General features: G+C 52.7%; 1 protein-coding gene across 2 annotated transcripts in view; it reads left to right on the forward strand.

The window, feature by feature from the left end:
- LOC144781537 (phospholipase A and acyltransferase 3-like) overlaps window positions 1-25,507 on the forward strand; it is a 90,461-nt gene that overhangs the window by 4,102 nt on the left and 60,852 nt on the right. For both annotated transcript variants that reach the window (XM_078660444.1, XM_078660443.1), the window contains exon 2: window positions 24,620-24,739. In XM_078660444.1, the coding sequence (XP_078516570.1) occupies window positions 24,725-24,739 (15 nt within the window). In that variant the 5' untranslated portion in view covers window positions 24,620-24,724. The remainder of the gene's footprint in view (window positions 1-24,619; window positions 24,740-25,507) is intronic.

A 25,507-nucleotide genomic window follows, 5' to 3' on the forward strand; every position in this document is an offset into this window, starting at 1 on the left:
CATCAATTCTAAATGTGTCTTTAACTGTATGTAGCACGAGATTAAATATCATGCTAGTTTCTCCTGCTCATTCATAAGACGTGGACACATTCTATAGTGTGTACATACACGGGGTATTCGAATAAAGCCTTTCAATGATTCACAGTCTTATTTAACTTTACCAGGCCATTTTTTGGCGAACAGAGCATTCCTGGGCGAGTTCACTTCACTTGAACATGTCCTAACATTTTATGTTCACGCATGGGCTAAGCCTTACATACTGGCAGAGACGATTCGCGGCTCATGGGACAGCTTATTCTTTGCAGTTTAAGGTCCTTAATTTAATTGCGTGTCATCAAAGGAAAAAAAAACAAGTGGGAGTGGTGAGGGAGTGCGCGCGCGTGCGGGCAAACACTTGAGTGAGTGCTGCACGCGCAGCAGAGCCCAAAGTGAAAGAAATCACGCTCCAGATGGTGCCTCAGGCGCAGAAAGCTGGCAGCTGTCACGCTCGCGTGAATGCAAGCATTAGTCCAGCAAAAGCTGGTGGGAAGCACTTTTAAAACTCACTTACTAAAAGTCGAGCAACAGCGCATGTGCTGCTGTAGGCTCGACCTAAAAAGCGGGGGGCTAACCAAGTTAGGCAGTAGGCAGGTGACATCATGGTGCTGGACATCACAGTGTGTGATATTGCATGTGGCATCACAGGAAGTTACAAAACAGGAAGTGGCATCACAAGAAGTGACATCAGATGTTAACACCTCAGACATATGTTTAGCAGTTCTATCATGCGCACATTTTAGTGCATTACACAATTTAACAAGTGAGGTTTGCATCAGAGTTGTGCCAAAAAGGTGAGGCAACTATGCCTCAAAAAAAATGACAGCAAGGAGAAATGTGGCTGTAAATCTGTAGTGCTTAACTGGTTGCAAAGTCTGCATTTTAAAATATTTTATGAGGTTAAGACACCTTCTACAGAGATGGGTATGCCCAGTAAATCTCAGGGAATAATAATAATGGTAAGATATTGTTTGTGTGCGATGTAAAGCACTCTGACACCCTGCATTAGCATGAGTAGCACTATAAAAGAAATAAAGCAAAACAGTGGTATTTAAATTGTTATTTCTCTAACTAGTGGGGCAGGCCAACACTTCTGACATTCTTACAGTGCATGCCAATCTCTTATAAACAGGGGCTGAACAAAGTTAAAAGCATGCCTCTCTTAAGTATCTGTGAAGTGTTAAACTGTGTGCGTTTGTTTGCCCTCCATTGCATTTTCTTGTGAGGCTCCAGATAGCTCCCAGCCAGGATACTCAAACAAAAGGAGACCTTTTTTTTGGGCCAGCTGGAATTTAAAATAAGAAAGCTGCCTCTCTGCCTGCATGTAGCTGCTTAGAATGAAAGCTGACAACGTGCAGGTGCTGCTGAAAGTGAATTCAGATTACTTTAATGGGGCACAACTTCTTGGCAGAGTGGACGTGTCAAGCGTGTGAAAATAGTGGGTGGACGCCACCTACTGCATGTACCCCCTGACTTGTGCCTTGACAGGAACTGAATAAAACTCTACTTACCTTTCACCCTCAGCAACACAGGGTCAGATTGGCCTATAAGTCCAATCTGGCAGTGCCCGATGAGCTGATCTGACGGGTCAGTGTGCCAGACATTTTCTTTGTTTGTGGGACTGTTTATGGTCTGCTGGGCTGGTTTTTACTGTTAATTTCTTTAATATTAAAACAATCCTCACCTCCAGCAAGCACAAATGCATGCAGTGTCCCATACCTTGCAAAACACTTATACAGCGTGGGCCCGATTCGCAAAGGGCCTTGCACACATGGCTAAGGCCCGCTAGTCATTGCAGGGACCCCACACTCGTGGTGGATCTCCGCAATCAGAAACTGCAGTGCAGATGTCCTAACACATGAGTGCAGACCCTCACCACGACTGCGGGCCTCTTCCAGGAGTGTGGAGGCCCTTTCTGAATCGGCCCAGTGTCTTTACAAGTTTAAAATTGCCTCAAATTGACAATATGGACCTTTTTTCTTTAGCTATCTGATTAGCTAATTTAGGCCAATTTCCATTTGATGTCAGGGCCTATTTACTGTCCTTGTCCGACCTTGTGGAGACCTATTGAACAGCTTCTGGTTCGCAAGGAGAAGAGCATTAAAATCTAACAAACATGTTTTGTTAAACAAAGAAAACCAAAGTAAAAAAAAGCATAATTCGACGGCGTGGCCAGGTAAGTACCAAGAATACATGTCTTTCTTGAGCTCTGCGCGTTGAGCTTCCGCAACACCATCCCATGCCTGTACAGCAGGTGAGGGTGCAGGGCGCCAAAGAGCACCACCCGCATAGAGGACGGCTGCGGGATCAGCAGACTGTCTGTATGTAACAGGATGGTGGTATCTGACAAACTTACACTGCAGATGGAACCTGAGCCGCCATCCAAGATGGCACCCATGCTACAAGCCTGATCACGCCGCAAGAAACTTTGGGCTGGGCCGCCTGGACTCTTGTAGGGACATGGCCCCTACAGCCCTATGACCCGGGCTCCAGGAGACATATGTGGCGCTTTGAGGGGTCCACCTCGACCTGAAAAAAGGTTCGGATGAGGCAGTCTGGACTCATGGGGGAACTGAACTCCAGAGCATTTTATTGGCTGCCGCCACAAGAAGTAAAGTGAGCTTGCGGGGTGCTCTGAGCTCTGCTGCATCTGAGATAGGGTAAAGCTGGAGATCAGCCTACCGGACCGGCTGCTGCACACCTGAGGGGGCCAGAGCCCACTCTGCAGATGAGGTGCCCCTCTCCTTCCGACTTGGATATCCTCAGGAGCCTTACTTTATCGTTGACCCAGAGTCCTCATGGGGCCTGGACCGCAGCTGCCTGCTGCACCACGGCCTCATTGATGGGAGAAATTCACTGATACCGGGTGCTCAGCTACAGGCGTCCGCATAAGCGGATAGGGTGACACCTTCAGTCAGTTTACCCGATGCAAAGGCAACTCTAGACTCCTTGCCCCACTCCGTCTGATATGTGGCTGGCAGTTGTAGGGGCTTTTTGGGCCTGTCATCCTGCAATCCTGACCAGTGCCACATCCAAGCACAAGTCATTCAGAACCTCTTCTATGCATACAAATCGCAAACTCAGATGCCAGAGAGGGGGCAGACCTAGGAGAATGAGGCAGAGGCCCTTTGAATGACCTTCTGACCTCCCAAGATGGCAACTTGTGTAAGCCTGCGTAAGCTGGTGCTTGCATCACTTACGAGAGATATAGGTTCACTATATCTATATACTAGCAGCCCGTCCCAACGTTGTCCGGGAGCAATTAGGCTTCATAGCCCCCGCCTGCACGTAGAAAAAGGGATCCGTTAGGCTCTGTTTGTATTTAAACCTTTTCTTTCAGACCATGTTTTGGGTTTGCATAAGAGCCCACTTTTCCACCTCCTGGTCACCGTTTTAGATGCTAGGGCAGCATTCTTTCGACTTCTGTAGACACATCTGCATCATATCCACTCTTGTTAGTTTGCTCACTGACTTTCTGACTGTGCTGAAGGATGATCGTACTGCAAAAGCCGCTATTTGGTTCTCTCTACGCATACCAGCCCTCTCAAGCCTTCTGCCATATCCCTTGCGCTCCAGCTGGCTGTATACATCATACCTGTTCCCTTCCCACGCGGCATCTACTACACCATGTCACAGCACCCCTTCCCATGCGGCATCTACTACACCTTGTCACCTGTTCCCTTCCCACGCGGCATCTACTACACCTTGTCACAGCACCCCTTCCTGTGCGCTCTGTCTTTGTACCTCAATACCTGCTCCCTGGCCACCTCAGCATCACGTCACTCCGCCCCCTTCCTAGCGCTGTTGCCTTGTGACTATCACACAAGTGAGTGACCCCTTTCCTGACCCTCTCTGCTACTCGCCACACGTCTCTCGTTTATCGGGTCCCCCTTTCTTCGCCTCTCGGTTGTTCCAATCACGTCTCACCAGTCCTCCAGTCTCCGCTCTTTGCAATCAATGCTCGGACGTCAGCGTCGGTTGCTCCAATCACGTATCACCAGTCCTCCAGTCTCCGCTCTTTGCAATTAATGATCGGACGTCAGCGTACGCCGCTCCTCCCCTCGCTCCTGATGTCATGACGTACCTCGCGGCCGACACTACTTTCAAGGGACAACTTTCTTTATGGTAAATTTTTTTAATTACGTTTTATTTTTATTTTTATATAGCCTATGTCCATATCCTGGACCTCCCCTTTCCAACGCTGTATTGGGTGTTGCGATTGGTGGTGTACTTTTTGAGTTTACCTGGCTCAAAGGACACAGTTCTCTCTTTATAATAGTAGTCTAGATATCACTACACTTAAAACTTTATAAGTCACTCCTTTAGCAGGCCTTAACAATCCTGCAGGCAGGGTGCTGGGTTTTACTTGAGAGGGTGCTCCTGCATGAGCAGGGCCCCTCTGTAGTCTTCGGACACCAAACATATAGGTAGAGGTGCATTAGAACCTCACGATAAATGCTATCTTGAAAATTACTGCAATGAAGTATGTTGTGTTTGGTGTCAAACACCTTGGAATCACACCTCCATACCAGTAACTGGTGTTTGAGGTATGATTCCACCCCTCAGAACCGAGGTTCTTGGGGTACCTAAGTCTACTGGTACCAACTTTCTCGAGCCTTACAGCACAAAATGGATGCTGCCAGCCACAGACACCTGACCGCTGAGCCTGCTCCAGGCGAGGTCACCCCCACTTCGCTGCTCCTGCCCGCTGACCACCTGTGCTGCCCTGACAAGCTGTCCTGCTGCCTCGCTGCTACCCGCCGCCGCCCCAGCCGCCGCCGAGCCGTCCTCAGTCCCCCTTCCCGCCACTGACCACGCCGACTCCGCCCCCCTACCGCCCATTGGCCGCCCACGCTCCCGCCACCCAGCTGACCCGCCCTACCGGCTCCTTACTTAAGGGGACCGAGGGCAGGGACAGGGAGTGACCGCTGAGCCTGCTCCAGGCGAGGTCACCCCCACTTCGCTGCTCCTGCCCGCTGACCACCTGTGCTGCCCTGACAAGCTGTCCTGCTGCCTCGCTGCTACCCGCCGCCGCCCCAGCCGCCGCCGAGCCGTCCTCAGTCCCTCTTCCCGCCACTGACCACGCCGACTCCGCCCCCCTACCGCCCATTGGCCGCCCACGCTCCCGCCACCCAGCTGACCCGCCCTACCGGCTCCTTACTTAAGGGGACCGAGGGCAGGGACAGGGAGTGACCGCTGAGCCTGCTCCAGGCGAGGTCACCCCCACTTCGCTGCTCCTGCCCGCTGACCACCTGTGCTGCCCTGACAAGCTGTCCTGCTGCCTCGCTGCTACCCGCCGCCGCCCCAGCCGCCGCCGAGCCGTCCTCAGTCCCCCTTCCCGCCACTGACCACGCCGACTCCGCCCCCCTACCGCCCATTGGCCGCCCACGCTCCCGCCACCCAGCTGACCCGCCCTACCGGCTCCTTACTTAAGGGGACCGAGGGCAGGGACAGGGAGTGACCGCTGAACCTGCTCCAGGCGAGGTCACCCCCACTTCGCTGCTCCTGCCCGCTGACCACCTGTGCTGCCCTGACAAGCTGTCCTGCTGCCTCGCTGCTACCCGCCGCCGCCCCAGCCGCCGCCGAGCCGTCCTCAGTCCCCCTTCCCGCCACTGACCACGCCGACTCCGCCCCCCTACCGCCCATTGGCCGCCCACGCTCCCGCCACCCAGCTGACCCGCCCTACCGGCTCCTTACTTAAGGGGACCGAGGGCAGGGACAGGGAGTGACCGCTGAGCCTGCTCCAGGCGAGGTCACCCCCACTTCGCTGCTCCTGCCCGCTGACCACCTGTGCTGCCCTGACAAGCTGTCCTGCTGCCTCGCTGCTACCTGCCGCCGCCCCAGCCGCCGCCGAGCCGTCCTCAGTCCCCCTTCCCGCCACTGACCACGCCGACTCCGCCCCCCTACCGCCCATTGGCCGCCCACGCTCCTGCCACCCAGCTGACCCGCCCTACCGGCTCCTTACTTATGACGCCCCCGGAGCGACCGCGCAGCGGACGCGCGCAGCGGGAGCACCGATTGAGCGCCGAAGGTGCGCCAAAGGTAAGCCCGTCTGCGCCCGTCTGCGCCTGGCCCGCGCCCAGCGCCAGGACCCCTGGCCCTCGCAGACCCCAGCCCACCCGCCGGAAGCCGACCAGATGAACCTACGACTCCACCGAACTCGACGCTCTCAACACCGGCCGAACCCCGGGCTGCTACCGAGCCACACCGAGACGCACCCACGGACCCTTCAGCTGCCACTCCCGCAAGTTCACCTGCGACCGGACCCACGCTACACCAGCACCCACCATGCCGAACTCCAGCAGCACCCACCTGAAGTGCATCCTGCTCAACACCCGCTCCGTCCACAGACACGCCGTCGAGCTCTGGAACCTGCTCGACACCACAGACCCAGACGTCGCCTTCCTCACGGAAACCTGGATGAACGCCTCCTCAGCGCCCGACATCGCCATCGCCATCCCGGACGGCTACAAGATTATCCGGAGGGACCGCGTCAACCAGACAGGAGGAGGCATCGCCATCATCCACAGGAACACCATCCGCATCACGACCAACACCGACGACAACCTCGCACCCGCCGAACACCTGCACTTCCAGATCCACGTCAACCCCAAGACCACCCTCAGAGGCACCCTCATCTACAGACCCCCGGGACCACGCACACAATTCAGCGAGGACATCGCCGACTTCATCAGCTCACACGCCCTCCTCTCCGCTGACTACATCCTCCTCGGGGACCTCAACTTCCACCTGGAGAACAACAACGACCGCAACACCACCACCCTGCTGGACAACCTCGCCAACCTCGGACTCAAGTAACTGGTGACCACCCCCACCCACTACGCTGGACACACGCTCGACCCGGTCTTCTCTTCCAGCAAGGACATCGCCTTCAGCCACGCCACGGGATTCCAATGGACGGACCACAGCTGCGTCCACTTCAGCTACAGAAGGACCACGCTCCACCATCACCAGCAACAGGCCCCCCGCAGAAGCTGGAACAAGATCAGTGCAGACCAGCTCACTACTTCCCTGAGCAAGAACCCTCCCACCAGCACAACGAACCCCAGCCAAGCGGCCACCAACCTCACGAAATGGATCAGCGACTGCGCAGACGACCTCGCCCCGCTGAAGACCCCGCCGAGCAGACCCGGCAGCAAGAAAGCCCCATGGTTTAACGACGAACTCAAGAGCTCCAAGAAGAACTGCAGAGCACTCGGGAAAACCTGCCGCAGAGACCCAACACCGGACAACATGACTGCCCTCAAGCTCGCCACCCGAAAACACCACCAGCTGATCCGCGCCACCAAGAAAACCGCATTCAAGGAACGACTGAACACCAGCGCACACAACAGCAAGGAACTCTTCAACATCGTGAAAGAGCTCTCCAACCCCAACGCCGGAAACAACGACATCACCCCTTCGCAAGACCTCTGCAACTCCCTCGCCTCCTACTTCCACAACAAGATCGCGGACATACACAACAGCTTCAGCACTCAACCAACGCACGCCACGACCAAACCACCGCCCCCCACCACCACCCTCCGCGCCTGGACCCCGATCAGCACCGAAGACACCATCCGCACGATGAACTCCATCCACTCCGGATCTCCGACAAACCCCTGCCCTCACCACGTCTTCAACAAGGCCGACGCTGTCATCGCACCCCACCTGCGGGACATCATCAACACCTCCTTCGACATCGCCACCTTCCCGGAGAGCTGGAAGCACGCCGAACTCAGCGCTCTACTCAAGAAACCATCAGCAGACCCTACCGACCTCAAGAACTACCGCCCCATCTCGCTGCTCCCGTGTCCGGCCAAAGTCATCGAGAAGACCGTCAACAAGCAACTGGCCGCCTTCCTCGAGACGAACGGCTCCCTCGACCTCTCGCAGTCTGGCTTCCGGGCCAACCACAGCACCGAGACCGCCCTGATCGCAGCTACAGATGACATCCGAGCCCTGCTCGACAACGGAGAAACAGCGGCCCTCATCCTCCTGGACCTCTCCGCGGCCTTCGACACTGTCTGCCACCGTACCCTAGTACAGCGCCTCAGCAACGTCGGAATCCAGGAGAAGGCACTGGAGTGGATCACCTCCTTCCTCGCCGGAAGGACACAGAGAGTCCGCCCTCCCCCGTTCAGATCGGAGGCCACCGAAGTCATCTGCGGCGTTCCTCAAGGCTCCTCGCTCAGCCCAACTCTCTTCAACGTCTACATGAGCCCCCTCGCAGACATCGCACGCCAGCACAACCTGAACATCATCTCCTATGCCGACGACACCCAGCTGATCCTCTCCCTCACTAACGACCCCGCCACCGCCAGAGCCAACCTGCACGAGGGGATGACAGACGTAGCCAAATGGATGTCGAACAGCCGCCTGAAACTGAACTCGGACAAGACGGAAGTCCTCATCCTGGGATCCTCACCCTCCGCCTGGGACGACTCCTGGTGGCCCCCCGCCCTGGGCAGCGCACCCAAACCAACTGACCACGCACGCAACCTGGGCTTCATCCTGGACTCCACCCTCTCCATGACCAGACAAGTCAACGCCGTCTCCTCGTCGTGCTTCAACATCCTGCGAATGCTGCGCAAGATCTTCCGATGGATCCCCACCGAGACCAGGAAGACGGTCACCCAGGCCCTCGTCACCAGCCGTCTGGACTACGGTAACTCCCTCTACGCCGGAACCACCGCCAAACTCCAGAAGAGACTCCAGCGGATCCAGAACACCTCAGCACGACTCATCCTGGACATCCCCCGCCGGAGCCACATCTCCGGACACCTGAGAGACCTGCACTGGCTCCCGGTCAACAAGAGAATCACCTTCCGGCTCCTCACCCACGCACACAAAGCCCTACACAACCAAGGACCAGGATACCTCAACAGCCGCCTCAACTTCTACGTTCCCACGCGCCAGCTTCGATCGACCAGCCACGTCCTCGCCGCCGTCCCCCGCATCCGAAGAGCCACAACAGGAGGAAGGTCCTTCTCCTACCTGGCCGCCAAGACTTGGAACTCCCTTCCGACCCACCTCCGCCTGACCCAGGACCACCTCGCCTTCAGGAAGCAGCTCAAGACCTGGCTGTTCGAGCAGTAGCGGACCCCCCCCCCCAGCGCCTTGAGACCCTCCGGGTGAGTAGTGCGCTATACAAATGCTCTGATTGATTGATTGAGACACGAGTCTGCCCTCCTGCTGCTGAGCCAAGCTCGAGCAGAGGAAGGTCGGACAATAGGTATCCTGTCAATGGGAGGTGTGACCACCTCCCAGACTGGATTTAGTGTATTGGGGCTGGGTGGGTTCACGGTCTCCATGCCTGAAAGTATGCACAAGGGGCACATTTGGAATCCCCGTGCATAGTCCAGCTCAGACCAGTTTGGGGAGCCATTTGCTCCTGTTCCGGTGTGAAACTGGACAAAGGGCATGGGTGTAGCCCCCCTCTGTCCTGTCCCTCCCCTAGGAGGGTCCCTAGAGTCTGTCCAACCCTTTCCCGTGGGTATAAAATGGGTTACCTAGCTACAGGACATTAGATTTTACGTGGACAAGATTCTGCAAGAAGATACCGCTACACTTAGACCGTCTGGACACTCTGTACTTCGCTGGATCTCCATTGGGCTCGACTTCGTCTTCCCTTGCTGTTCCCAGTCTCGACACTGTCCGGGATCCATAAAGGCTCCGTGCTGGATCCTGTGGACCTCCAAGACAACAAAAGAATCTCCCTTGGGGTCAAGGAGTCACTCCCCTGCAAATGCAGGCACCATAACACATCTGACCAGTTTTCTGATCCTGAGCTCCTGCGGACTCCGAAGGCTCCAGCAACGCAGGAGGTGGGTTTCTGAAGGTCTCCGAGGTTGATCTGCCCTCTCTCTGAGTTTGAGGTGGGTATCCCTTGTGGGGACCGTATACCCATACCCCTGTGCACTGCGTTCATTTGCAGCTGCACACGCTTGTTGTCGTGCAACAATTCTGTGCATTGGGCAATTTGTAGCCCTGACCCCAGTGCATCTTTTCTTAGAAGGACTCCGACATACTCATACTCTGTGCCCTCCTAGCTGGTATCCTGTGAAACCGCCTGAGGTCCCCTTGTGACTCCTGTGCCTTCGGTCTGTGGGTCCACTTGAGGGTCAAATTTGATTTATTTGGGCTCCTCTGGTTGCTCCAGGCCTGCCCTGAGTCCCCTTGCTGTGGTGAGTCTCCAGGTCCTTTCTGGGCCAGATAAACACAGAATTTGACCATCTGCGTTGTTTGACACTGTCAAGGCTTGTTGGTGCTCCCGCCGGCATTCAACATCCTTCGTGGGACTGCTCGCCTCCAGCTCCTGGTCATCCAAGATGTCTCCGGGTCCTCGCAGCTGAAGATTCAAGATCACCATCATCACACCTGAAGCACCCGACATCAGTGGGCATTCGTCTACTGAGCCCCTGGTCACTCCAAAGTGACACAGACTCTGTCCCCTTTGCTTTCAGGTTCTTCTCATCTAGAATCCATGTTTGGATTCCACTAGACATATTTTGAACTTCCAGCAGCAGCATTTCTTTGTCGACATCCATAGAGAACGACAAGGTTTTCCGAAGTCACTTCATGCCTATGCATCCGGCTCCTCTGGGATAGGTAACTCTGGTACAAATGTATCCATGGGTGGGTGGCTCTTCAAACTCTAAAGTTCAAAGGGTTGTCTTCGTAATCTGCTGGGAAAGGTCCTTAATCACTGATTTTCCAACCGCAACTTTCCCATTGAATTGTACGGAGCACGCCGTTGTGTTCTCACACTGCACCCGTCCTACATGGGGTCCCTACTCACTCACCTTGAGTGTTTCCTTCGGGTGCCAGCGATTCTACATCTTCTAGACTAGGTCTAGTCCGGAGTCGTGGTTCTTATACCGTATCAAACTTCTCAGCACATTAAACCCACACTGATACCAATGCGACCTTGCTTATCCCCTATATCCCTTTGAGGTCCTTGAGATCGGAGGCTCTTCATCTTGCGGTCTGCCCCCGTTTTAAACTCAGCAGGATGGGTGGCCGCTCCTACCGAGTGCTTGCCGCTGGTCTGTGGAATTCTCTCCCGGTGCACATCTGTGCTCTGAATAATCTTACAGTTTTTAGACGTGCTATTAAAATTTTCCTGTTTTCTGTACTTGGTTAGTCGTCCTCTTTCTCTTTCTTCGTGTTATGTTTTAGTACCTGTTCAAGCGCCAGGACGCCCCTTCGCTGGGGCAGCTGTGCGCTTTATAAAAATCAATAACATAACATAACATAACAATGAAAAATGCACTCAGAGGGCATCTTAGAGATGCCCCTGAAAAACTACCTAACTCTAGTGTCCTGTCTGAGTGGCTGCTTGCGCCAGCTGCCACCGCCAGACTTGTTTCTGGACCCCTGGGGCGAGAAGCTGTCGCTCTCAGGGTCCTGAAACAAAGCACATCCTAGGATGAGGTGCCAAGCCTCCTCCCCCAGGATGGACAGGGTGCATGAAGGGGAAGCTTCAAATGCTTGCCGCCTTTGTGAGCTACCCCAGCCATTTGCTGCTCCCAGCAACTGCCCCCACTAGTTCTGACCAGCACTTTGGACGAAAGAATCAGTGGGGAAACCAAGTTAGGAGGAGAGGTGTGCCCACCTTTGCCCCTCAGGTTGGGGAGGCGAGGTGAAGCACAACTCTCAGTCTCCGCCAACTTGTAGATGGGGGGACCTAGCCAACCAGAGTGAGGCTTATGCCCCCTTCCACTGAAGGGTGGCATAATGCGGTGTGCACCCGCCCCAAGGGAGGGACCCGTTGGTCCTGGCCTGTACCTACCTGTACGCCCCTAAATGTAGTATTTACGGCCAACCCTGAACCTAGCCTCTACAGACAAGAAGAAACAAGAAAAAGAAGGATCAAAGAGCCGTGCTGAAGAAGAAGAGGAGGACAGCAACTAACTTGGCCCCTGCCCTACCGGCCTGTCACAAACTCGACCTGCTGCAGCAAAATCCTGGCCCTGCAGCCAGCAGCCCCCAAGAACCCAGAGGCCCTGCCCTGCCTTCCCAAATCAGACTTTGTCTCCTCTGAGCACCGGATTTCCTCACCCACAGGCTCTGGCTCCGGCCAAATCTGCGAGTTTGCACCACTCTTCACCCAACACCCACGGCCAAGTTCGAGTGGCCCAACACCACGGGGAGGTCTCCCCGGCGATCCTGACCTGGGATCTGGTGATCCCTGACCTACCTCAAGTCTCTAACCGACCCCTGCAACCCCTTTCTGGAGGATCCCCCGACCGCGACCTGAGCCAGTAAGAGCAACCTGATGCCAAAAGACACCCCTGCACCCGAGGTCCCACGGCCTTGGGTGGCCCAACCGACGGTGTCCCAGCATCCCAAGGCATATTAACTTACTCTCCAACTGGTTGTCACCTCCAGAAGAACTTTGTCCCCAAGCCTGCAGTGTTTGTTGCAACCAGAGAATCCCCATTGGAACCAAAAAGGCTCCCGATGCCAAATGAGCACCCTACACTCGCCCGCCCCTGTGCCACTATGGGTGCAACTTGTGTGCAAAATCAGATGCCCCTTTGCCCCGAGCCTAACATCAGTCACTTTTCTCCCACAACCTTGTGGCCTGCTTATGAGCAGCCACCAACCGGAGGCACCCTATCTGTCATTGGATAACACTGGGCCTCAGTACTCTGCACCCGGCTGCCCTAGTGCTGCTGAGGGTGGTTTGCGAGTGCATCCTTGACCCTGGGGGAACCCTGGTACTTACCCCAGAATACCAACTCCAAATCCTAAGTACTAGCCGATAAACCAATAACACTGTTTTCCCCCTTTGGACTGCATTGACTGCTTTTCTGTGAAAAATCTTTTAAGTGTGGAGTTGGTTGGTATGAAACCCCAAGAAATTGCAAATGTACAAATACTGATTTACTTACCTTTTCTCTGGGAAACGTCCCAGTGCAATATCTATGCATATTAAACTGAGTAGAAAAAGTAACTTAAAAAGGAATCTAAAAAATAACTGAAAAGTATTTCCAATTGTTTTACAAACATCTGACTTACCTATACCCATTCCAATTGCATTCAACTGCATTCAAATTGTATTTAACTGCATCATTCTTGCAAAGTGTTATTATACTTACCTGCACCAGGCCTGGCTTGGTTCTAGAAAATAAAATACAACTAAATAATATGTTTATACTAACAAATCAGTCTGCGTTCAGTCTTTGAGTGTGTGACATCATTTCTTGCCTGAGTGTGTACAATAAATGCTTAACAATACCCTCTGATAAAGCTTAACTTCTTGCCCACACTACCACAAATAAAAAGTAAGGAATTATCTACTTTTCCCTATGCCTACCTTTGGGGTTCCACTGGACTCCGTGTGCACTATACCTTACTTTGGTAAGGTATATACAGAGCCAGCTTCCTACACTCATCCATTCAAGGGTTTGTTTTGCAATCTATGATGAATAGGCTTCAATTTATTATGGGATAAACAAGACTACTAGTCCCAGAATGTTAGAAAAAAAACCTGGACTGGATGAGCTACTAATGGTATCTTGCGAGCTTTGTTTTGGTGCATTGAAGAGGCATGCAGCAGCTTGTAGGACACTCTTCAGAGGGGGCAGTGTGGAGATCGTGACCAGAGGATTATTGGCTGACTTTGGATGTTTTATTGTGGGATAAACAAGATTACAATTCCTTTAATGTTGGACCAAAAACCTGAACTGGTTAACCTACTAATGCATGGTCCTGGTGAACTTGCGCACCCTGTATCAATGCTTTGAAGAACCACGCACCCTTCAAAGGGTCCTGTGTGGGGACAGAGGCCAGAGCAATACTGGATGACTTTAAATGTTGAGTTGGATCTTGCTACGCAAACATGTTTCTTTTTTTTCTACAGGAATCGTGTAAAAATAATGTTGCAGGATCTCTTTTGTGTTTTAGTGGCAATGGTGTACCACTGCTGTCCTTCTAAGATAATTTTAATCCCACATCCTTAATGCCAAATTGCTGTTCAGTCTGGGGAGGCTTGAATCTCATAGAAATCACACCAATAACGTAGCCAGACAACTTCATGTCACTCAGGACAACTATAACCGTGGGTTTGTATTTGACAACAAAATGCATTCTGATAGCTGTCGTTTTTATTTCAGTGAATGGCATCAGTTAGGCTAAATTACCACATGACAGTGGTTAATAAAAGGGTATCCCAGGCCTGGCTCATTTTCCAAATACATCACTTATGTTTGAAAACCAGGAGCACCGGCCAACTACAGTTTCCTTACACTCTAGGTCTTTATGTATTTATTTATGGACTACTTTTTTTTTTTAACAAGCGCCCCATTCCGTGCTTTCACTTTAATGGTGGCCCGCCACTTTGTTTTGACTGGTCTCGTCTAAACAAGGATGTGCGGCCGCTATTAAAGTGAAATCGTGGAATGGGGAGCTTTTACAAAAAAAAAAATCATTTGATTTTCAACTTGAGAAACAAATGCTTTTTTTTTGTAAAAGCACCCCATTCCACGCATTCACTTCTGTGGCAGCGCACCCCTTTCTTTAAACAAGCTGCATCTAAAGAAAGGGGTGTGGCCGCCATTAAAGTGAATGCGTGTCATGGGGCGCTTTTTTCATTTTCGTTTCTCCTTGCATGTCCTGGGCTCTAATCCACTGCCTGTCCACATGCTGGCTGAGAGTTTTAACTAAATAATTAGTATTAATGAGATCGTAATGTATACTTCTTAGATATATTTTAATACTGGTTTCATTGGAAAAAGATTCTGAAATTCATCTCATACAGCACTTGCTACTAAAATATATTTTTATATTTGTTTGAGTTAGAAAATGTATTTCAGTTCAGTTAAACATTTCTTGATAAGTATTTCTCGTTTATTACCCTTAGCCAAGATAGACTGCGTATGTAAAAGGTTCAAAGTTTCTTTTTCTTATCACCAATGTGTGAGTCGACAGCCAAGATATAAGGGTGTGGAGTGTCGGGTCGGGGCCTGACACGTGGCAAGGAGCTTCGCATTAAGGGACACAGACACTGGTATGCTGGTTAGCCGGAAAGACCCCGAGCGGTCTTCCGCCCTGTTTATTTATACCCCGGCGCGAGCCCGCCCCGGGGTATGCGTGTTGGTTTGGAACATTGTATAGGAGAGCCCGTGTGGCTCTCTACATCCCTCCTTCAATTTAGTCTGTCCTCACGGCAATCAAACTCTTCATCTCAGGGAGATGTCCAGACGAAGTCTCTCAGCTTCTGGCTGAGTCTTGGGTTGGATCGCAGGCTGTAACGTTGGCTTTGGGCAAATGGAGATACTGCAACCCGGCCGGGGTTGTTCCTTCACTCTCACCACTTGAGATCCCACATGGTCGGCTGTATTTGACAGTGGTGTTGTGTGGTGCTGCCCTGGGTGAGGTCTCTCCGCTTTGCCTAGCCACCGGTTACCCTGGGGATGATCCTCCGAGATCCAGACCACCATCATCTCCCGTCTCCTGACATTCCGTTGTTTCACTCCTGCTGGCCGGTTCTCTCGTTTTCTTGAAGCAGGACACGTTGCGTGTTACTACGTGCCCATTTCGCCTGGCGGTGATCATGGTCCCTTGGACTTTGTCTACGACCCACACCTCGGGCTCGTAGGGCGTTCGGAACTTCCATCCCGGGTGCCGATCTCGCATGACCACCGTGTCACCTTCCTGCAGTCTAGGCTCTTTGGCATGACGTGCCTCACTCGCCTTCTGATTAATGGTGCGCCTCCGAGCCTGAATGGCTTCATCATTCCTGTCTTCAGGCATCCAAGTGCTATCCGTCGGGATGCTGTCTCGGGGTGCTCTCTTGAATAGTGCTTGGGCAGGAGCGTATTTGGTGGTGCTATGCGGCGTCTGCCGATAGGCCCCTAGGAACTGGTCAAGGGCCACTTTGGGATCCTCTCCGTTGTCCTTAGGGCTCGGTTAAGTGTCCTCATTAGCCTTTCAACCTTCCCGTTTGCCTGGGGCCACAAAGGGGTAATCTTCCGATGTTTGATTCGGAGGTTCTCGAGATAGTTCTGAAATCCTCTCCCCTGGAAGGGTGGCCCGTTGTCTGATTTGATTTCGTCCGGGAGTCCCATGGTTGGGAAGACGCGATTCTGGGCTTTCTTAACTTGGGGAAACGCCGTCAAGGATATTACTTCTACCACCGGGAATTTGGAGAATTAATCAACGGGGACTAACGTGTGCCTGCCATCGGGGAAACTCCCGAAATCTATGCTGAGGTGGGTCCACGGCGTCTGTGGAGCGTCTTCGGTGATCACCGGTGCTGGGGCCGGGTCGCTGCCGGTGATGGTGCAGGCATGGCAGGATTGTACCATTTCGTCAACTAGACGGTCCATGGCTGGGAACCATACCTTGCTTCTCAGTCGGGCTTTTGTCTTGGCCATTCCCTGGTGACCTATGTGCGCCAGTGCTAGTATCTTCTGTTGAAGGTTCTCAGGTATTACGATCAAATGTCCTCTGAGAAAGACTCCTTCGTCCCCCGCGCTCAGCTCGTTTCGGATTTGCCACAGTTGTTGGCGCGAGTGGCTTACTTCCAGTCGAAGGCTTTGAGCCCCATCTAGAAAGTGGGCCCAGCGGTTTCCTTCAAGAGCATGACGAACTCTCGCTAATGTCTCATCCGTGGCGGTCGCTTCCCCGATCTCCTTCAGTGTCATGTTTTCTGGGCACGCTGCTTGCGAGATCATGTGGACGAATTCTTCTGCTTCCGTTCCTTCCTCTGGCGGGGGACGTTGGCCGGTGGCTTCGGTATGGCCTGATAGATAATCAGCCGGGTTGTGCGCACCAGGTCGGAAGACAATCCTGAAGTTATATCCTTGTAGCTGGACGGAGGACCCCGCGAACAATAGCAGCAGCGGCTTGTGGTCCATCACCACGGTGAATTCTTGGCCACACAGGTATAGGTGGAAGTGTTGACACTCCCATTTTATGGCCAGGGCTTCTCTTTCGATTTGGGCGTACCGGGTCTCAGTGTCAGACAATGCTTTGCTGGCGTATGCTACTGGCTTCCACACCTCCGGTCCATGTTCTTGTAGGAGCACTGCACCCAGGCCTACCGGGCTGGCATCCACGATCAGCTCCGTTTTGCGACGGGGTTGGAAGTAGGCCATCACGGTCGTGTCCAGGAGATTTGCTTTGATGTCCCGAAAAGCTTTATTTGCTGCTACTGTCCACTCCCACTTGTGGTCTGAACGCATGAGGGCTCTTACTGGCTCTGCGAGCGCTGCCAGGTTAGGTATGAACCGGCCACAGTAGGTGGCCATGCCCAGGAAACTGCGCACTTCGGTGGGGTTTCTTGGAGTGCTCGCAGCCTTGATCGCTTCTGCCTTCTTGGAGTCAACTTTCAGTCCTTCCCTCGTGAACATGTAGCCAAAGAAATCTATCGACTCCTGATAGAAGGAGCATTTCGACCGGTGTAGGGTCAGTCCACTGTCTACGAGCCTTTGAAGGGTTGCCCTCAGGTATGTCGTCACTGAGGTTGATTACTCCGCTCAGACCGGATAACACTTCGCGTATGGCATTTTGAAACACCTCTGCGGCGGAGGAGACACCGAAGCTCAGCCGTCTGTAGCGACGAAGTCCTACATGGGTTGAGAAGGTAGTTATATACCTACTCGCTGGTTCCAGTTCAAGTTGATGGTAAACCGAGTTGAGGTCCAGTTTCGAGAACCATTTCGCCCCATTCAGGTCGGCCACTATGTCGTCCATGGTGGGGGTGATGTGTCTCTCCCGCTTAACGGCCGCATTGGGTAACCTCATATCCACGCACAGCCTGATCGCCCCCGGTTGTTTTGGTTTGGGCGCTACTACCAACGGGGAAACCCAGGGTGTCGGGCCCGACACCTTTTCTATCACTCCGAGGTCTTCAATTTCTGGAGTTCTTCCTCTACCTGGGGTCTCAGGTAGAATGGCACCCGTCTGTGTCGGAGGGCTACTGGCCGTACTGATGTGTCGATATGCAGCTTGAACTTCCGTCCTTTGAGTTTTCCGAGGCCTTGGAACAATGCTGGGAAATCCTTCAATAGGGTGTCTGCATGTGCCTGGTGCACCTGGTTTGCAAAGAACACGAGTCCCAGATCTTCTGCCGTGTGGCAGCTCAGGAGGGTGCCCTTTTTCCCTTCCGTGATATGAAAGCGTGTTTCAGTGGAGTAATCGCCATTTACGACGGTCGTCTGTATTACTCCCCTCAGTGGTAGTGGCTCGGTGCCGCCATAGGTATAGATCCTTGCGTTGGAAGGTGCAAGGGGGGGCTTGGGAGACATCTTAGCATACTGGTCTGAGTCCATTACGTTTACTGAGGCCCCCGTGTCTATGAGGGCTTTTACCTCGGTGCCTTCTATGGATATTGAGCACATGGGCGGTGGCCTCCTCTTTGTGGACGCTCTGCAGACGTAGGAGATGACATAGACCTCATCGTCCTCATCGTCTTCATACCGAGGTCGCCTATCTTGGGCTTGACTATCTGGGGGAGATAGTTCTTGGTCGATCGACAGCTGACGAATGCGTTGTGTCACTGTCCTGGGCCTTGGACCTGCTGGTCTGTACTTTCCTCCTCGACATACTGCAGCGAAGTGGTTTAGCCGCCCGCATTTTAGACACGTCTTTCCTTTCGCTCAAAACGTTGCTGGGTGATCTTCACCACAATATCCGCATTGGCTCCCTCGGGAGGTGGCGGCTCGTGGGTGGCCTGCAGGGGGTCTCCTCTGGATAGCGTCGACTTTCTCCTCTTTGATCGGCGGTGTTCTAGCCATTGCTGGTGCGATTACCGCTGTGTGTAGTGCAACCTCCATCTCTTCCGCTCTCGCGTCCGACAGCTCGTGTGACTTGGCTAGAATTAGTATCTCACTTAGTGATATGCCTGGTTGGCGGAGAATGAGTTTCCTCAATAGCTTTGACCGGGACCCACTATGATTTGGTCTCGAATTTCTTCCCTCGGGTTCGTGAACGGGCAGGTGCTGGCCAGCCGGCGCAGCCTGGCGTTATACATGTCCACAGATTCCGACTCAGTCTGCCACGCTCTTTTGAATTTGAATTTCTCAAAGTCGTTGTTGAGTTGTGGATCAAAATGAGGGCCAAGCGCAGCGACCGCAGCGACGTAGTCATGCTTGGGTCCAGTATTGGGGAGCGATTCAAACAAATCGTAGATCTCTGGACCTCCATACAGGATGAGAAGCGACCTCTTGACTGTCCCATCGGTCTCTCTGGTGCCTTTAAAGTAGAGGTTCAGTCTTCCGATCCACGTCTTCCATCTTGACGCCGCCGTTGCAGGATCCGCCGCCTCGCTAAATGGGGGAATTGGCGCTGCGCCCGAGTGAGGTGGTTGGGTGGTATCGGTGCTGTGGCTCTGGCCTGGTTCTTGCCTGGTGGTGGCGGTGCGACCATTACGGGTGGTGGGGCGACCGCTGCCGGTAGATTCTGCCCTGCGCCATCTTGGCCTGCTCCTGGCGCTGTGTTGGACATGACTCAGTCCCTTTCAGGCCTTCTTGTGTTCGCTCGAGTGGTCCTGGCGCGCTAAACCCTCTTGCTCGGGTGGTTGGGCTGGCCAAGGTTTGTTTGCTTCGTGCTGAGGCTTAGGCTGATCCTCTTCCCCCCTGTTTTGGGGCTTTCTTTCCCGGCCCAATTTGATTGTGGGCCTGGGACCCTGCGGGAATGAGGCCAGGAGTGTCCTTTCGGTCCCTTGACTTTGCCTGTGCTTGTTTGCAGTGTGTAGTCTTCTATGCCTCCTCGTTGGGGCCAGGGGCCAGCGTCCCCACTTGCCGGTGCAGATAATGGCCTTCGCGCTGCTGGGGGCGAGCCTTGGGCCTCCCAGCGACCACGTGCGTTTCTGCCGCTTGTGCTGCGCGTTGCTCCACCCCTTATTGAACGGGTGCGCCGGCACTCCCAGGCCTCTGTGCGGCCGATGACTCCGGGCCACGGAGGGAGCGCACAGGGGGGATCTGTACAGAGGCGCGCGGGCAGGCAAAGAGCAGACACACCCGCACCTCTCGGGGCCAGACAGCCTCGAACCGACCCACCGGCGAGTCCCCCAGCTGAAGGCGTTCCCGACGGGGAGACGCGTGGGCGGGCCTCAGAGCCGGGGCCGATACAGGAGCTTAGGCGGGTGGGCTCCGCGGCAGGCAGCAAGCACGCTGTGGAGCCGTATACAGAGGCAGCCAGGCACTCGTGAAGGTAGGCCGGCCTCGTCGCCAGTGTGGAGTGTCGGTTCGGGGCCTGACACGTGGCAAGGAGGTTCGCATTAAGGGACACAGACACTGGTATGCTGGTTAGCCGGAAAGACCCCGAGCGGTCTTCCGCCCTGTTTATTTATACACCGGTGCGAGCCCGCCCCGGGGTATGCGTGGATGCGTGTTGGTTTGGCAACATTGTATAGGAGAGCCCGTGTGGCTCTCTACAGGTTTCATTTGAAACAGCTTATGCGAGGCTTGGACTTCCTTCAGTTGCAGCTAATGGAGGTTTTGATCTCTGAAAAATGTCCAATATTCTGAGACAAGCAATGTCTGTTTTTTTTTGTGGGCCCGCGTGTGTCATCTTTAAGGACCCTTGTCCTTCCCACCAAAAGCGTTTACTATTCAACATTGAAAGGTTTGCAATGAATGGTTCCTAGCCACTGCTATTAAATCAAATTTACTTGTGTCAGATTCCTATTAAATATTCACATCTTTTCGTCACTGCACTTCTAAATAAGAAACTTTATGAAACGGAGACAAGCCGCTTATGGTAGAAATAGCCATTGCCCTATTAGCTTCTCAAGAAAGAGGACGATGAGGTGTTGGTGATTCCTTATTTTTCTTCTAATGTACACGTAAAAAGCCAGTTACTGTTCTGCTCTTGACCTACGAACGGTCGATACGAAAGCACCCCTCTTTCACAATGAAATAGTTACTGGCCATTACTTCAGATCCTCTGCTTGGAGGATTCCTGTTGTCTGTTGACAGACTCTAGGAGGATACCTGTCTGCATATACCCATCCACCAGAGGTTGTGTTGCTGCGGCTAGACATGTAGCACAGCAAATTGTAGGTGCACTCCTAACAGAATATTATTTTTGGGCACTAAACAAGAGATTCCCGCATGAAGTACCCACTTAAAAGTGCACACTTAGGGCCATCTGTATGAACACATTTTCCCATAGGCACCGAATGGGCAAAACCCTTTGATACATCTGGCCCTTAGTTCTTTGCGCTTAAGCTTTTCTTCTTATCTTGGGAAAGGTACTTGATTTTTCAAAAGGACCAGGTAAATTCACTCTCACTTCTGAGTTTTTTTCAGTCGATCACTGTGCCACAAAGGCAAGCCCCATTACCTTACTTACTTGAGGATCTCTAGATCTCAAAAGTATTTCCAGGTACAAGGGAAGATGGCAATATGCACAGAAATGATACCTTGGCACAAGCTGCAGTAGGTCTCGCATTTGCAAGAGTTTCAGCTAATGGCATTGTAAAGGACAATACCTTTTATTTATGTGTTTTGAAAACCAGCCAGCTGTGCCTTAACACTGACTTTGTACTTATAGTTGTTGCTTACGAGAAAAAAGGCTGGCAGTAACTGTGTCTCTTTTACTGCCAACCTTGCTTCTCGTAAGGAAGGACTATAAGTACAAAGTGCGTGTTTACGCACCGCTTGCCAGATTTTAAAGCCAGTGGTCGAAGTGGGGAATAAAAAGTAGGGGAACTGTGGGTGGAGAATCAGGGGGCGGGAATAAATGAAGAGTGGATCAGTGGGCGGAGTCAGGGGTGTGGCTAGAAATCTCAAAACATACCAATTGTTAGTACGTTTAGCACTTCACCGACCAGTTACAGCTTATAACGCTATTTAATTCAAACAATGAATAAACATGTTTATTTGAGGTTTAATTCAGGAAAAAGCAAATACTAATAGGGAATACAGGTTTATGTAAAGCGTGCAAAATATAAGCAGGAACAATGGCATGGGCGTAAATTCAGGATGGTGAGTGTAAAAATACAGGACAAGGGGTCAAAATTCAGGAAAAAAATTCAGGACAGGAGGTAAAAATTCGAGACAAAAATTTGGGGCAACAGGAATGCTTTGCAGACACATCAGTGGATGTCATGCAATAGTATATAAATAAATAGGCAAAGAACATAAGTATAAGTCACTTCTCCTACCCCGTCACTGCTCCTTCGCTGTAATTTCCCCTGCCCCGTCACCACTTCTGCCCGTTCACCGCTCCTGCCCATCCACCGCTCCTGCCCGTTCACCGCTCCTGCACGTTCACTGCTCCTACCCATTCACCACTCCTGCTCATGCCTAATCACTGCTCCTGCCCAATCACTGCTCCCGCCCTGTCACTTCTCCTGCCTCGTCACTTCTCCTGCCCGTCACTTTTTCTGCCCGTCACTTCTCCTGCCCCTTCACTTCTCCTGCCCCTTCACTTCTCCTGCCTCGTCACTTCTCTTGCCCGTCACTTCTGCCTGTCACTTCTCCTGCACCATCACTTCTCCTGCCCCGTCACCTCTCCTGCCCCATCACCGCTGCTGCCCCGTCCACCGCTCCTACCAATTCACCGCTCCTACCCATTCACCGCGCCTGCCCCGCCACTTCTCCTGCCCCGCCACTTCTCCTGCCCCTTCACTTCTCCTGCCCCATCACTTCTCCTGCCCCGTCCACTGCTCCTGCCCCGTCCACTGCTCCTGCCCCGTCCACCTCTCCTGCCCCGTTCACCGCTCCTGTCCTTTCACCGTTTCCGCCCGGTTACCGCTCCTGCTCATGCCTAATCACCACTCCTGCCCTGTCACTTCTCCTGTCCCATCACTTCTCCTGCCCCTTCACTTCTCCTGCCCCATCACTTCTCCTGCCCCGTCCACTGCTCCTGCCCCGTCCACTGCTCCTGCCCCGTCCACCTCTCTTGCCCCGTTCACCGCTCCTGTCCTTTCACCGCTCCCGCCCGGTTACCGCTCCTGCTCATGCCTAATCACCACTCCTGCCCTGTCACTTCTCCTGTCCCATCACCACTCCTACCCAGTCACCACTCCTGCCCGGTCACCTCTCCTGCCCGGTCACCGCTCCTGCCCCATCACGCTCCTGCCCCGTCACCACTCCTGCCCCGTCACCACTCCTGCCCCATCACTTCTCCTGTCCCATCACTTCTCCTGCCCCATTCACTGCCCCTATCCGTCCACTGCCCCTATCTGTTCACTGCTCCTGTCCGTTCACCGCTCCTGCCCGCTTACCGCTCCTGCACATGCCTAATCACCGCTCCTGCCCCGTCACTTCTCCTGCCCCATCCTTCTCCTGCCCCGTCATCTCTCCTTTCCTGTCACCTCTCCTGTCCCGTCACTGCTCCTGCCCCGTCACTTTTCCTGCCCCGTCACTTTTCCTGCCCAATCACTTTTCCTGTCCCGTCACTTTTCCTGCCCCATCACCTCTCCTGCCCCGTCACCTCTCCTGCCCCGTCACCTCTCCATCCCTGTTGCCTCTCTTTCCCTGTAACTTCTACCTGCCCCTTCACTTCTCGTGCCCTGTCACTTCTCCTGTCCAGTCACTTCCCCTGCCCATTACTTCTCCTGCCTGGTCACCTCTCCCGCCCCATCACCTCTCCTTTCCTGTATCCTCTTCTGTCCCTTCATTGCTCCTGCCCAGTTCACTATGTGTATAACATTGACAAATTAAACATGGTGGCAAGTTTCCCACAGTACTCTGGGGAAAGCTCCTCTGTAATCACTAACTCAGCATGATATGCTAAAGGCAGAAGGCGGCGCATTGTCATTCGAAAGGGGATAATCAGCCTCAATCGGTATGACAATGGGCCTGCCCTCGGTCTGTGAGAGCTCAGGGAGGGGCTGCTGCAGCCTCTGGAGTTCAACAGAGAAGTGCGAGCCGCCCCTGAAAGCTCAAAGAAAAAGTGACTGTTTTTAAGTTGGACTATTCCTGCCGTCCCGGGATGCTTTTTTGAAAGAAAGAAGTAGGGGAACGGACTGAAATATTATTTTAAAGTAGTGGCCCGGTGTGCCCTTCCGATCCCGCCCACTTCTACCACTGTTTAAAGCACATAAATAAAAAGCGTTTACAATGCCAATAGCTTAAACTCTTGCAAATGCGAGACCTATTGCATGGCAAATGCTTGTTTTCTATGCACTCTGACATCAGTAGTCTTGTTTAGGGCTTTAGGCCATTATAAAAAAATAGGAGTAGTTCCGGGAGGCAAAGAAAAAGTAGGGGCGGACAGTTAGCCCCACATGGACCTAGGAACCTTGGCTGCTATTAGTCATCTAATTTTCAAAGCACCCCTTGCCTTGCCTCTCCTGTGCGGCCTCAAACGTGCCCTGTTACAGCATGTCCCTTCTCAGGGCGTACCCTCTCAGCTTAACAGGCCTCAGGGGCGAAACTACCGTTGGTCCAGCAGTTTCAGCCCTATTGGGCCCACTGAACCCTGATAACTATTATATTTTAGTACCCCAAAAGTAGTCCAATAGGTCATGTTCCTTGCTTGCACCAGGGTCCATAGCATCCTGGCTACACTGCCCTGCCTTAGCCCTCTCTAAACTCACTCCTCGACTTTGGTTTACTCGGAAGCACGGGTGTCACCCATTGCCTGGTTAACGCTGACTCACACTCTCTGTTCACAGGAAAAGAAAAGTGAAACCTGAAAGACATATATATATATATATGTGTAAAAGGCGAGAGCTGAAGCTACAAAGTCCGTTACGAGTCGAGTCGACATAGCCGCGAAAATGCCACCTTGTCAAGTAAGTTAAGCTGCCTTTATTTATTGTTTCGGGGGTTTATTTATATGGCACCGTACGTGATCTGAATCGCCTTGAGAGCAGGGCTAGCCTTACAGGTCAGTGTGTTTTGGCCGCTTTTTTTTTAAACTATTTGTGGGCCTATTTTACGGTCTTCTGGGTCCGCTTTTTTGCGTTGAATTCCCAGCTATTACAGCAGACATTACCCGCAGCAAGGTCAAATCCTTGCAGTTTTCCACGCATTGAAAAACACCTGCACAAGTTCAAAACTGCCCCTATTTGCAAATATGGGCCGATTTTTTTTAAAGTTTTCTAATACAGTAGTGTGTGCGGGGGGAGGGAGGGGGTCAATGTTGTTTTGGTGCCCAGGCCTATTTTCTCTCCCAGACCGACCCAGATCGAAGTACATTGAGTTAACAGCTGAGGAAGCTGATTTTGTTTGCAAAAATATATTAAGTGCTATTTTCTGAATGTAAGCTGTCCCCCTGACGTTTGTAGGAGGAAGGAGCTGACAAGGGAAGTTTGGAGAGATATCTGAAGGCTTTCCTATTAAGGTGTGTTTGCAAGGAGCGCCAATTAGTGGCGCATTAAAGAATGATTTGTTGTTTGTGGACATTTCACATACGTAAAAGAAATACCGAGTTTTCTTGTTCTTGTATATACCTAAGCTATCTTGAGTTTTTACATTGGTTAGATTATATAGCTTGATTTTGTAGGTCAGACAGAAACGTCATTGCACCATCACGAGAAGATGAATCTTCCCTTGCCTGA

The sequence above is a fragment of the Lissotriton helveticus genome, chromosome 9 (assembly GCF_964261635.1).
Source record: "Lissotriton helveticus chromosome 9, aLisHel1.1, whole genome shotgun sequence".
Taxonomy (NCBI): Eukaryota; Metazoa; Chordata; class Amphibia; order Caudata; family Salamandridae; genus Lissotriton; species Lissotriton helveticus.